Source organism: Echinops telfairi, unplaced genomic scaffold (genome assembly GCF_000313985.2).
Source record: "Echinops telfairi isolate 266 unplaced genomic scaffold, ASM31398v2 ScPeMD7_70;HRSCAF=299, whole genome shotgun sequence".
NCBI lineage: Eukaryota > Metazoa > Chordata > Mammalia > Afrosoricida > Tenrecidae > Echinops > Echinops telfairi.
The window spans coordinates 4,522,683-4,537,001 of NW_022103968.1; the positions used below are offsets into that span (position 1 = coordinate 4,522,683).

At 53.4% G+C, this 14,319-nt stretch overlaps 1 protein-coding gene across 1 annotated transcript in view; it reads right to left on the reverse strand.

The window, feature by feature from the left end:
• DOCK1 (dedicator of cytokinesis 1) overlaps positions 1 to 14,319 on the reverse strand; it is a 408,265-nt gene that overhangs the window by 389,152 nt on the left and 4,794 nt on the right. Inside the window, exons 3-5 of the mRNA XM_004701236.2 lie at positions 11,426 to 11,466; positions 5,058 to 5,113; positions 990 to 1,086 (exon numbers count right to left, since the gene is read on the reverse strand). Of these exons, the coding sequence (XP_004701293.1) occupies positions 990 to 1,086; positions 5,058 to 5,113; positions 11,426 to 11,466 (194 nt within the window). The remainder of the gene's footprint in view (positions 1 to 989; positions 1,087 to 5,057; positions 5,114 to 11,425; positions 11,467 to 14,319) is intronic.

Consider the following 14,319-nt stretch of genomic DNA (forward strand, 5'->3'; position numbering starts at 1 on the left):
GGACTGGGTAATAGAAAGTAACACCTCGCCTCCCCACCGTCCAAAAATCACACAACCTCATTGGCAACGAGTCTATGCAATGCATAGCGACCCTACCGGACAGAACTGCCCCTGTGGGTTTCCGAGACTGTACCTCTTTACAGGTAGAAAGCCCGTCTTTCTCCCTGGGACTGGCTGGTGGTTTTCCCCCGAAAGCTCTCATACCTAATCAAAAACTGCAAAAACCAAAAACCTCACTGCCACGGAGTCAATGCTGGCACACCCTGAGCCTACAGGACAGGGTAGAACTGCCCCTGTGGGTTTCCGAGACTGTACCTCTTTATGGGAGTAGCCCATAAAGCCCCATCTTTCTCCATCGCAGTGCCTGGTGGTTTTGAACTGCTAACCTTGCAGTTAGTGACCCAACAAGGAACCACTATGCCCACAGGGCTCACCGCCACTGTCCAAGCAAGGCTAAACCAAGAAGATGGTGCCCCTCTTGTCAGAGGTCCAGAGGCATCACCTCCATCCAGACACCCCAAACATGGCAGACGGCCAGCCTCTGCCACCTCGGAGAGCACCTATGAGATTCAAGGCAGGTGTTGGTTGTATGACCCCAAGGGCTCTGCCAGCATGTCTCCCACCCTCCTCTTCCAACCAAGACCACCCTCACTACCGTGCCAGGGAGTCGATGGCCACTCATAGGGACCCTCACGGACAGAGGAGAGGTGCCCCTGTGGGTTTCTCAGACTGTAACCTGGGAGTAGAAAGGCCCGTCTTTCTCCGTGTGCCCTCTTCATCCAGGCACCCCCGCATGACCGTGTGTCCCGAGCAGCAATGGTGAACCCCTGGCTCCCTTCTTCACCGCTCTCACAGCTGCCGTTCCCACCCCCCAAACGCAGAAAGCAGGTCAGGGCGCCGGTGCCAACGGTGGCAAGTGAAGCGGGGGTTTTGCTCTCTCTGCCCTTGCTGAGGACGGCTTTTCCCTGGAAGACCTGCCAGCCTCTCACCACATAGAGCTGCCGCCAGATGGTGGACCACTCCCGGAGGGTGGTGGTGACTTCTTGGATGAGTGGGAGGTCGCTTGGAATGACGGTCTCATGTTGCCTGCGGTAGAGAGAAGGGAAAGGGACTCAGTCCTGGCTCCAGGACCCGAGGAGACCTGCACCTCGACCATCCCCGGTCTAGGCCACCGCCAGGTTCAACATGCAGGCACATGGAAAAGGCAGACATGCAAACAAACTGCGTCCCTGTGGACAAACACACATGTCTAAGAATGAGGTGCAGCCTGGAGAATGTCCACACGTGACCCTGCATGTAAGCTGTCCCCTCACACGTCACACTCAGGTGAAGGAGGCGGATGATAGCTCAGGAAAGCCAGCTGGAAGCCAGGATTCAAAGTACATCTGTGATCTATGTGCCTACTTAACACATACATGGCCCATGTGACAACCGCCCGTGCCATGAACTCTCCCCAGCTGGGTCAAGTGGTCTTCACCATTCCCCTGGTGCACAAAAGCCATGATGTGACAGCACGTGACACGGTTCTCCTGGTGAAGCACCAGAGAGGTGACTGCTTTCAAAGTCCAGGGGGGCGCTCTCTGGCCTCAACTCAAGTGACCATCTGTTACCCACAAAGAGAGCTCTTGACTGGTGGCCCAGGTCGGCTCTGTCAGGAACAGGACTCAGCTGTTCGGAGGCAGAGAGGGATCTGGTGGCTCGTGGCGTTCGGTCAGCTGGCCTTGGAGTGTCCTGAACAAGCAAGGCCCCCCCCCCAACCAGCATGGGATGTCCAGGGATGCAGAAAGGGTGCCATCTACGTGCTTTGTATTGTACAAGGCCCAGAACGGTGGGCAAGATACGGGCCCAGGCTCACAACTGGGGTTCTAACATCTAGGGCCCTATGAATGGCAGGAAGCCCCCGAGAGCAAAACAAAGGAGTCCCTATGGCTTAGGAATGATACAGGGCCCTCAAGGGCAAAGGGATGGAGTCTTATAGGAGAAAGTCACTTTCTATGGAAAGGTCTAGAAACGTGTCATCCTGCAAGCACCAGACATCTGAGGGAGGTGGGCACCCAAGACCACCCACCACGAAACCACTCTGAGGAATTCCTCTCAGGTGGGCCGTCGTTGGTGTTGGTTATGTGGTGTGAGTGTTATAACGGCCCTGCCACGTCTGTCTCTGAGGTTCCCTGTGAGGATACTGATGCGAACTCTGCTCAGTACACTCTTCAATGCCACCCTCACAACCTCTGTGGAGAAACCTCTCTCCGCGCCCAGTGTGAGCACATCGCATCAGCAGTTGGTCTGTCTTCCACTTCCAGACCCCATGCCCACCCACCCCCCACCCCCCACTGATGACACTGGCCAGTAGGAGGTGCAGCTCCAGGACTAGCCAACGCTCATCAAGTAGACAGTGGACAAAGACTCTGATCAGAGTTCATCTAGCTCCTGTCAGGTTTCTGATACAAACAGTCAAGTCATCCATCCCGGCTCCTGCTTACCTTCCTTCGTTCCCGCGCTGGGACTAGTCTGTCCCTGGGACAAGGGTGCAAACTAGCTCCAAAGTGTGTGCTTTGGCTGCATTGTGCTTGCTGCCGGGATGCCCGAAATACGCTTACACCCCCCCAGCAACGCCCTCCTCAGTGACACAACCAAGGGGCAGGACTGCCGGCACTGCAGCTGCAAGAGGGAGCAGGCAGGACCTAGGGGGCACTCAGACAGCAGCGGAGGTTATTTCTAGAGCCTGGCCACGGTGGGGTCACCCTGGACCAGGAGAGAGAACTCAGGGCTGCGTTACCCCTGGAGAGGGAAGGAAGGAGACATGAGAACAGAGGTCATCTCAGAGAGGAGACCCCGTAAGAGACCCTGCAAGAGAGCAGGCGTGAGAGAGACCCTAGAAGAGAGGCCCTCAGGGGAGAAGCCAGGAAAGAACAAGTGCCCGCAAAATAGATGCCGACAAAGCAGAAAAGGCTGACGCTGTCCGGGATTTCCTCTGGCTTGGATCCACGGTCAATGATTACGGAGCAGCAGGCAAAATCAGACAATGCAGTGCCAACGGCTGCACAAGATCTCTTTAACAAAAAAAAAAGGTGGGGGAGGGCATGGTAACGTTGACCCAAAGACAAAGTACAGAGAGTTAGGAAAGGCGTAACAGGAACAGGAAGACAGGGAGTAAACGGGCGAAGTGATGGTCTGTTAAGGAGATTGCAACAAATGAGTTGAAGCAAAATGTGTAGGAACCGTTGAATGCAAAACTGATTTGCTCTATAAGCCTTTACCTAATTCACAATAAAGGTGAAAATAAACCCCCCGTTGAAGAATGAGGATGTCTCTTTGAGGACGGTGGTGCACCTGGTCCAAGCCATGGAATTTTCAACTGCCTCCTATGCATGTGAAAGTTGGACACTGAATAAGGAAGCTCGGAGAAGACATGATGCACTTGAACTGTGAGGCTGGAGAAGAATACTGAAAGTACCAGGAACTCCCAAAAGGACAAACAGATCCCGCTTGGAGGAAGCACAGCCAGCATGCTCCTTAGAGGCCTGGATGGCAACGCCGCATCCCCCGACATGTTAACAGGGGACACCAGTCTCTGGAGAAGGACACCGTGCTTAGGAAAGTAGAGGGCAGCGGAAGGGGAGGAAGACCCTTGGCAAGATGGAGTGGCACCGTGGATGCAACACTAGGCTCCAACCCCACAGCCATGTGGAGCCGGCATGGGACCAGGGGTCTTCCATTCTGCTGTGCGTGGGGTCACTATGGGTCGGAACCAAGGTAACAGCACCTAACAACGAAAGCGAGACCACCAGAGCAAGAGACCACGCAACAGAGAAGTCACAAAAGAGACGAGTTCCGAGAGCCCCTGGGATAACACACTCAGAGAGCCAAGAGGCCAGCCAGGGAGAGCGGAGGGAAGGGCCGGGGCTGGAAAAGAGGGAGGACCCTGAGAAGAGGGGGGTGGGGGCGGGGGGATGGCCATCCACAGTCACTAGAGGTGGGCAGGGAAGTAGGAGAAAGTGACAGAGAAGGGAATTCAGCCCTGCCTCCCTTCATTACTGTGCCTCCTCACCCCCACGCAGCTTCTGCACATGCTTCGGGATTTATCACGGGACTTTATGAGAAAGATTTGAATCAGAGCCAATCTGGCTTATATCAGGTTTCCAACACAGACAGATCTAAGACCAGCCAATACATCCTTTTTGTCCAGTAATTTCCACCATTGGCTCCAAGTGTCACAAGGTGGGGCTGCTCTATCTCCCCAGGGAAATTTAGCAAACCAAGAATTTTATCAGGATTTGGGGGGGAAGCCAGGGTGAAGACCCCCCCAGGTTTACCACTAAATTACTTTCTTCACTTTAATTACACACCGCGGAACTACAGAACCCACCGAACTCGCCCTTTCGCATGTTAAAAGTACAGTGCTCGGAAAGGCAATTTTGCAATCAGCCAAAGAGATGTCATTATGCAGTAATCATATGATTAGTAATTTTATAATTTGCATATTTAACTGAGTGTGAAGATGTAGCAGACACCAAAAAAAGGAAAGCGTTTTCATGTTCCTCCTTCCACGTTCACACCTGCTTGTTCCTTCCCTATTCCCGCCTAACGGGGAGCCTGTGCGAGAGCAGTCCTCGTAATGATCTTACGCATCAGCTGTACGACCTCTAAGAAACACAGATCACAGTTCAGACAAAAAGCAAGCCCAGACGGTCCCAGTTTAACAGCCATTGCTTCAGCCTCCGAGCCACAAGCACTGGTGCATCCTGAAGAGTCTTCCAGAAAGAGGATCCGGAGCTGAGAGTGTGGAGCTTCTGCAGGAAGGACAGCTCACAGGAAGCCCAGAGTGCCAGGGCGTCCAGAAATGACCTCAGGCCCGAAGAGCATCAGACTATTCCAAGAAGCAGGAAGCATGCAGTTCCCAGCTCTAAATTAGATGCCGCCCGCCCCACCCCCACTCCCTTCAAGACTCATGACCATCACTCCCACACCTCTAGCCCCCAGGTCACCCCGCTGACCAAACAGCAGTGTGGCCAAGGGAAGCCATTGCTCCCTTCTGAACTCCAGCCCACACTCACCCTTTGCCTTCAACGGTCGCTTCTTTAAGATGAATGTACGAGGCAGGAAAGATGCCCTGGAGGGGGGAAAAGACAGTCATTTTCATATCAGCACGAATCCTGATTGCAAATCACACGTCTGACCCCCAACCCACCTACTCCTCCACCACCACCCCCCCACACACACAGACAACGGTAGGGGGACTGCGTCACTCCTGATTTTGCACCTCATGTAAGCATCCCACCGCAGAAAACCCACAGGCAGGTAAGGCGGTTGTGGTAGTTACGCAATCTATTATCAATCTGACGATTAAGAGCAAAGGGGTGGAGTCTAGCCTGTCGATCAGGTTGTAGTTTGATTACCTCATTTGAATGTGCTAAGGAGCTAAATAGTTTGCTGGAGGCCCAACACACACTCACTCCCTGGGAGACATTGCAGCTGACAAGACATGTAGAACTACACTAGTGCCCTGGCTTACAACGCCTCTGGATCCACAAGACTTTTCACCCACTGGCCTGTGATCTTCCTGCATCTGGCATCATTGCATTGTTGCGTGAGTATGAAGAGGAATTTATAGACTGGTATCGGACATATGGGTTAATTATCCGACTTATGGGCTTGATCTGGACTAGGCTGGGATGTTTTCTCAATATTCAACTGCTCTGTATATAAACTTCTTTCTTATACACATATGAGTGCCTATGAATTTGTTTCTCCAGTCTACCCGGACTAACATGGCAGTCATACAACGAGCCCTTGCTCCAGAGCCATGACTGGTGCACTTGGTTTTCGAAGGAAACATTCCACAAAGACACATTCCACTGTCTTCTCTGCAGCTTCTTGGACAGCTGACCTTGGCCCACTGAAAGATCAATGCCAAGTGCTGCCTCGAGGATTACTGATGATGGTGCCGGCACTTCTCTCCCTTCCAAAGATCTCCAACCCCCTGGCATTAAGAGAATGCTGGCTCGTAGCGACGCTACAGAACAGGGCAGAAGAGTTCCCTGTGAGTATTTGAGACTGTAAAGATCAGTGGGAGTAGAAAGCCCATCTTTCCCCAGGAGCGGCGGGTGGTTTCGAACTGCACAACCCATCGTGCAACCACTGTGCTACATGGGATCCAGGGCTTCCCAAGACACAGGATCAAAGTGCTGTGGTCGTTACACAGTTTCATTTCAACTTGATAAAGAACTGTAGCGGGGAGTCTATCTTGTCCATTAGTCACATCCTGATGATGCCTCCTGGTGGGCGTTGCCTTCGCATGAGGCTTCTAGGACCTTCCTCTCTCTCTGCTTCACCTTCCTGTGGACAAGCCAGAGCCCTGGAGATGCTTCCACCGCCACTGGATCCACAGGACTTTACACCCACTGGCCTGTGACCTTCCTGCATTTGGCATCAGTGCATGTGCTGCATGAGTCTGAAGAGGAATTTATATGGGTTAACATCAGACTTAGGGACTTGATCTGGACTGGGCTGGGATGTTTGCTCAATATACAATCCCTCTTGGCTATAAAGCTTTCTCTTACACACAGATGAGTGCCTCTGGATTTGTTTCTCTAGTCCACCCAGACTAACACAGTCACCAACCAAAGCTGGTCACATGTGCACTGACGGCATGGGGATTTTCTCAGGAAGCTCCCAGCAAGGCCCCACCTGATAAACCACCAGACAGTGCGCTGAATCTCAACCCGTGCATGCGACGGCTAGTCCTGGCGTGGTCACACCTGCTGACAACTAAGCAGGGCTCCACACTTCCGTCTCCATTGTCCTTTGGCCACACAGGGGTGGCTTGTATTTTGCCATCACACGGGAATCAGTGCTTCCAATATGTCAAATACCAGTTGATGCTGTTGCTGTGAGGGGCGTGGCACCGGTTCCAACCCATAGCAAACCCACGGCTGACAGAAGGAAGTGCCACCCGGTCTCCCACCATCTCACCGCTTTGTTAGATTCGAGCCCACCATAGCAGCCACCCAGCCACCATGTCAGTCAATCTTGGCGAGGGTCTCCCTCTTGTCCGCTGCCCTCCACGTTAGCCAGCCTGAGGTCCTTTGTTCAGGGACTGCTCTCTCCTGACAACACGCCCACAGTATCTGACACGCAATCTCCCCTCCTCGCCTCTAAGAAGCATTCTGCCCATTACTTCTTCCACGCCAGATCTGTGTGTTCTTGTGGCATCCCGTTGCACTTGCAATATTCCTCTCTGTAGGATACGTTAAATTGGGGGGGTGGGGGGCCAGCCCACCCGCTGCTACTACCCACGGGTTCAGTAAGCACAATTGTACGGTTGAGATATATAACTATTACATTAAAGTCATCGAGAGCATGAGAGGTAGAGGAGAGAAATTACAATAATGCAGTCAGACACATTACATGGTAGCATTGCTCACCTCAGCCCCGCTTGGTGGTCCACATGGAGAGAGGGGGAAGGGAAGGAGGGCAAGGGAACAAGGGAGAGAGGACGGGAGAGGAGAGGGGGAAGAGAGAGGAGCCAGAGAGAGATCTATATTGCTGACCCAGGACTATATACCTTTTGGGGCCATGCATGCCCACTAATTACAGGTAAAGACATCCGTCACAGGAAGGGGTTACACTATAGGTTACACAGTAATGAAGGGGGTGGTCTAGGGACATACACGCAATAGGAAGAGGAGGGATTGGGGTATATATGTGACAGGATGGGTGGATCCTAGATTTAGGATGGCAGCTTAACTTTGACCTGTTCCCTGGGTCTCCATAGGAACCATTATCAGTAGGGTGTAAACTCCGCCTACAGGAGCCTGTCCATTGTCCCCAGAAGCAGGGAGCAGGGCCCACTACAGTTTGGCAACTGATTACCCTCAGGGGAGATGTCTGCTAGCATCTACCTCCCCCCACAAGTCCCTCTTTTGTTTTATATATAAAATTCAAAAGCCACCTGGGCAACATAGTTATTTTCTATACATTAAAGGCTGTCAAGGCAAAACTTCATGATCCAATTAATACAGCCAAAAATTCAGGCTTATAGCAAAACATTTCGAATCCAGGCGCTGGGGTTAAAGTCCCCTAAGGGCCATCTGCTATTGGAGGAAGGTATGCGAGAGATTGGATACTACGGCGGGAAGAAATAGAGCCAAATAGGAATGTCTGCCTCTATAGGGAGAATGAATCAACCATGTGCTCACTTCAAGGCAGCAAAGCTTTAGAGGGAGAAACTGGAAATGATAGATTACTGCAGGAAAATGTTCTCGGATCATATCTCCAACTACCAGAGTGGCAGTCTTCCAGCATGGAATACTAGTCTTCCAGATTCCTCCCGTACCAGTCAGGGAATAAGTCCCAGTTCTATTTCCCTTGGTGCTAGTATCCCACACTTCTCGGGCACCACAATTCAAATGCCTTGCTTCTCTTTGGGTCTTCTATATTCAATGTCCAATTTTCACACGCATAGGAGGTGACTGAAAATGCCATGGTTAGGTGAGGAGCACCTTAGTCCTCAAAGTCTCCTTGGGAGAGTAGAGCACCAGGCCTTTCTTCCTCGTCCATCTGAACGCTTCACAGACACCTGCTGCGTATCCATCAGGAGTCTCCCAGATGGAAGGTGGGATTGAAACATCACTACTCTCCCATTCCACCCCAGCATGGCAATGAGCTGCCATGGCGGAGCACCCCAACAGAGGCCAGGACGTGCTGTGGCTCAGGGAGGCATGGTGCAGATAGAGAAGATGCCAAACAGGGAGAGGGGGCTACTGTCATTTGGTGCGTACATGAGAATAACCATGTTACTTGGTCTTTCTTGAAGGGCGTGGATGCTAGCCTCTCACCGAGAGCAATGTACCTCAAGGTAGATCGTGAAATATTCTTCTGACGATGAGGCCAACGCCATCCCTCTTCGACAAGTCCTTCCTGACATAGGTGACCATATGACAGTCCCGTCCAAGATGCCCAATCCCAGTCCATTTCGGCGTGTGGATGCCTAGGATACCTGCATGCACTCCAGGTCATTTTCCATGACTCCCAATTGTCCAAGCCTCACACTGCATCCACGCCATGTTCTACTGTTGATGGATGTTGGCAATCATTTCTGCTCAGGTTTGCATTGAGCCTCATGAGCCCAGGAAAGTCCCCGAAACTTGGCTCCACCCAGGCCACTCAGGCTGAAGCTACGTTAAAGAGGTAGCTCTTCCGCAGTCTGGTGTTGCCGGTCTTCCCACCTGAGGGCCTCCGCCTCCAGCACTCTATCGGACGAGGCTCCCCGGCTAGCCATACCGTGTCCACGGGCCCATTTTGGCTTGTTTGATATCAGAAGTAGCTATCCACCCAGGGTCTGCTTCGTCCTCTGTCTTCATCTGGAAACACCGCTTAAGCCTGTCCCACGAGGGGCTGACCTTGCTGGGATCTGAAAAGCCAGTGGCAAGGCCTCCAGCATCACAGCAACACGAGTCACCACAGTTCGATAAGCGAGAGGGGTCAGCAAAGAACAAGTCCCAAATGAGCAGCAGGGGAAAGTGAACAGCGCAGGGGGTCCAAGGACGCCGCAGAATTGTCACATGGGATGGGGAGCATAGGGGAGAGAGACACACGATGGACCATGGTCCTAGTCCCTTGTCACCTGTAGGTGACACTAGGGCCCATGGTCCCAATCCCATTCTCCCGAAGTCTTCAGCTGTGGCTGGCTCAGGGGCTCATTTGGAGGAGCACACTCTTGATCCCAGCAGGGAAATCAGCGTAAAACAGAGCTTGCCCAAGAGGAGCCCAAGCCACGGTCATTCTGGCTGGCATCTCCTGTCCAGAGCTCCAAGCCCTGGGTCATTGGACGTGTAGGGACCCTTAGCCCGAGTGACGGTGAGAGTGTACGTCCACTTGGCTGGGCCGGGAGTCTGCCAGGAGAGGCTCTAAGCCCGTGTGGTCAGCTCCGGGGTGGGATCTTCTGCGAAGCAGCCAAGCAGTGAGTCTGGCCACAGTGGTGAGATGGTGGAGGAGGGCTTCATTCAGAGTGTGGCCTGCTCATCGTGCAGACTGACCGTGGGTTCTGGAGCCTGCCACTGCTTCCTCCAACTCCTATGGGATCACCTGCCGATCCCAGCAGCTATGATCGGACTGCCGACCTGGATTCAGCTCAGCATCCACCAGCCTGTGGTCTTCTTGCTTCCTGTTCATCAGCCCCTGCAGACACAGGAGTCAGAAGAAGCTTCCAGCTGACTCTGACTCTTGAACTTGAATGGGACAGGACTTCCTCACTGCTACAATTGAGTGAGCCATTTCTTGGTTTCAACCTCTTTGTATATACAAGCAAGCATCATTGGTTTGGCTTCTAGAGAACTCAGATCAACACGTCCCAATCTGTGCCTTAGAGCTGGCTGGGGTGGGGCCAGGGGGCCGTGTTCCCCTGGTAGACTCGGCTGGCCCACAAGACCATCAGCCACGTCTCCCCTGAGAACATCACCAGTGATGTACAGCGTGCACGAAAGGCCAAAGGCCGGATGGAGGTCAGCCTGGACCCGCACACCAGGGACTGTCCTCCTGGAGAACAAGCAGATTCCTAGCCCTCCCGGCCGGGTGGCTCTGGACACAGCAGGAGCCTTGGTGACAGGTTCAGGACCATAGGCAGAGCCCAGCCCGGGGAGGTGATAACGACAGGCACATTGAAGAAGCCCGAGTAAATGAGCCATCTGTCCAGCATAATTAGATATTAAAATGCATAAGTTGCCGTGGCCGGCCTAACCGCAGCTTCAAACGAGCATGACTGGGAAACCCTAGCATCGTCTGGAGAAACAGAAGAGCCAATAATTACAGTTCAAGAGGCTAAGAAGAGATCCACAGTAGAGATGCCCACGGGGTGTCCAGCGCGGGAAGCCACTGTGCCACTGGAGGTCTTCATTTCCACACCGGCACACCACAGGCTGGGCAAGCAGAACCTCTCACTTTGACTTACAGAGCTTAGTCCTGAGCAAGCAGGCGGGCGGGGCGGCAGAGCGAGGGCACTCGGCAGAGCTGTGTGTGCTGTAAAGGTGTCCCCAGAGCCACCAGCAGCCTCCATTTCTTTGGATGGCGCTGCATTGGGCAGACCAGGCTCTCCCGATCCCAGGGTCGAACCTGGTTGGAGAATTCCATCCAGAAGCAAAGACCAAGCCCCCTCTGATGACAACAAGCCAGCCTCGATCACAGACCCCACACCCAGGCGAGGGTGACAGTCACAATTTCCAGGGAGCACTTTGCTCCGGGGAAAAGAATGCTAATCAGTGACACAAGTCCCCCTCCCGCCTTCCCATATACTTTTAAATGAAGAGTGAGGGAAAGAGGTCATTAAAACCCTTCGAGGACGTAAAGGAGCTGGGCCTGGTCTCCTCTGCCATCGTGACTTCATGCAGGGATGTACTTGTTGGGTTCAGGCCAGAGAAGGACTTACCTTCTTGGACTTCTTCCTTAAGGTGTATCCCCGGTACCACCCTAAACAAACACAAAGTTGGAACAATCAGGAGGAGAAGACACAACAGGGTGCTTGCGGAGCATGTCCCCAGCATCCCACAATCCAAACGCACACAGTCCCAAACTAACCTGACCTACCTTTTCCGGGAAGAAAAGAACATCAGCAAACCCCGGGAATTAAAAAGGTTTGTACTCTAGCGACAAGGGCAGGTATCTGCTTGACGGCTTGGAAATGCACAGGGGCAGTTCTACCCGGTCCTGCAGGGACGCTTTGAGTCAGAATGGACACCACGGTGGTAGGTTTGGATCAACCCAGCACAACAAAGGGCAGTATCACCCCTGTGGGAAACGTTGATCTAATGGTGTCAGGTTTTGTAGAGAGCCTTCCCCAAAAGACCCCCGCACAGCCAGCCACCTTCACACACAGGCCTCTTGGCCGAGAAGCCAGACAACCTGATATGAAGATGCCCGGCTCAAAGAAGAGGCCACGTCTTCTGGACAGCAGCCCCAGTCGGGTCCCTTGCGCCTCTCCCTCAGTCTGACCGGGGTCAGGGTTGCAGGACAGCACCCCAGCACCCCCGCTCACCAAACACTGCCCCAGAACAGAAAACCAATTGCAAGAGGGCGCCCTTCCAAGGGCCCTGGGGCAGCCAAGTGCACAAAGCCCCTGTGTGGCACAAAAGCCTCAACAGGAAACTTGAGGGCCAGGGGCACGCTGCCCACTCGCCAGGGTGTGGCCTAGACCCTTCCTGTGTTGAGGAAAAGAAAGGAGTAAGGGCACAGGGTTGAGGCAGAGCAGGCCAGAACTGTGAGCATGGCTGGCCTGCCTAAGGGAAGAGTCCCTCCAACAAGTGACCGCCACTCCCTGGCTGCCTCCCATCCGGCTGCGGGCAGATGTCTGTCCTGCCAATACCCGGGGGCCACAGCCAGCAACAAGCCTCCCAGTGGCTCCCCACCCTGCCCCGATGTCAGATCGATGCTTCCTTGTTCTAAACATCTAAAGTCCTCCAGAAATCCAGAGACAAAGCCTACCTCCGCCTCACAGGAGCCAAGAGATGCCATCTGAGAATTACAAACGGTGTGCGGGCAATGCATGCTGAGAAAACTCCCAGACAGCAACCCAATCGTGGGTGTGGGGTCACTATCAAGTGTCAGACCCCAAAGCGCAAGCTGCCTGAGTTATTGAGCACAGAGAGCGAGGAAGTGGCCCCATGTGATGGGCATGTGTCCGATGCTCCACCCCCAGCAAGAGTGCAGGGATCTTAACAACCAGGCGCGGATGACTGCAATCAGGAAGCAAGGGGGCTCTGAAGGATGAACTCCCCCAGAGGTTAATACGGAGGTGCTTTCTAAGCACCTCAGGAAGAAAGACAGCGATGGCCAGGAGTCTTGCAAAGAGAGTTGTGGAAGATCTGGTTACACCAAGGCAAGCCGAGCCCACCCCGCGTGCTCCATACGGGGCTCAGAAAGTGGATGGGAGAGAGCAGCGCTTCGGGACCAGACTTCCATCAGGCACTCGAAGGATCGCCTCCTGATAGACCTATTGTCTAGCTCAGCGGCTCATCAGGGCCCTTTGATGACAGCGTGTGCACAGAGATCGAGACGGGAAAGGAGGTCACAAGACTCTATTCACTCGGCTTAAAGGACTCTTCTTGCTCCTGTTAGCATCTCCCTCCCGCAGCTCCACATTAGGACGCCCTTTCCCATCTGAAACTGACAAGGGATTCATGCCCTGGAATACACAAGGAACCACTGCAGGCCAGGGGAAAAAAGAACCAAGTGTCAAAAGAAAGAGGGTAGCAGGTAAACCCAGCCCACGTGAAGAGAAGTTGAGACCCCCGAGGAGTCCAGGAATGAAAGTGGCAATATGTCTCTCCATCGCTCGCTGCCCAACTCTTGGCCCAAGTGGGAATGCTACAGGGCGAAGCTCAGCCGTGGTGGGAGCAGGGTGTCACCAGCAGGGCCAGCCGGCTGGGTGGGGATCTGGGGAGGAGTCCCATCACCTTGGGAGCTGTCCTCCCAAGCAGGGCTCCTCCAACGGGCTGGCCGCCAAGTGGCCACTCACCTGGGGATAGGGTGAAAAGGCTGTCTACTGGCCTGGGGGTTGGCCCTGGGGCCTTAGGGGTCATTTCTGAACAGAATCCTTGGCAGCCCATCTGCCTTTTCCAGTCTCTGCCAAAGCCTTCTGGAGACCGCAGATGATGGTGGCCAGGAAAAGGCCAACGTGCATTTTGGGAGAAGACAGAACATTTTTACTTTTTACGAAATTTAGAATAAAGCTGAGTTCTCAAGCTGTGGTTCGCTAAGAAAGATGGAGTTAGGTTGGGTGTGGCAGTTATATAATCTCCTGTCAACTTGATCGAAGGGGTGAAGTCTAGCCTGTCAATCAGGTCATAGCCAATGAGGCCTCTGTGTGGACATGGGCTTCTCCTGAGGATTCTGGGAACTCTGGTCTTCCTGTCTGGAAGGGGACCCACTCTCTCTGCTTCACATTCCTGTTGACAAGCCACATGGAGCCAGGCTGATGGCAGCAGAGCCCTGGAGCTGGAGGAGCCATGTGGACACCCCCAGCAGCACTGAGAAGCTTCAACCGCCACTGGATCCACAGGACTTTCCACCCACTGGCCTGTGACCTTCTTGCATTTGGTGTCATTGCATGTGCTGTGTGAGTCTGCAGAATTTATGGGCTAGTATCTGACATATGGGCTCATATCAGACTTAATGGCGCATATTGAACTTAAGGATTTGATCTGGACTGGGCCAGGATGTTTTCTTAATATACAATGACTCTTGGATATAAAACTTTCTTTGACACACATAGGAGTGTCTCTGGATTTGTTCCTCTGGTCAACCAGGACTAGCACACTGGGACTT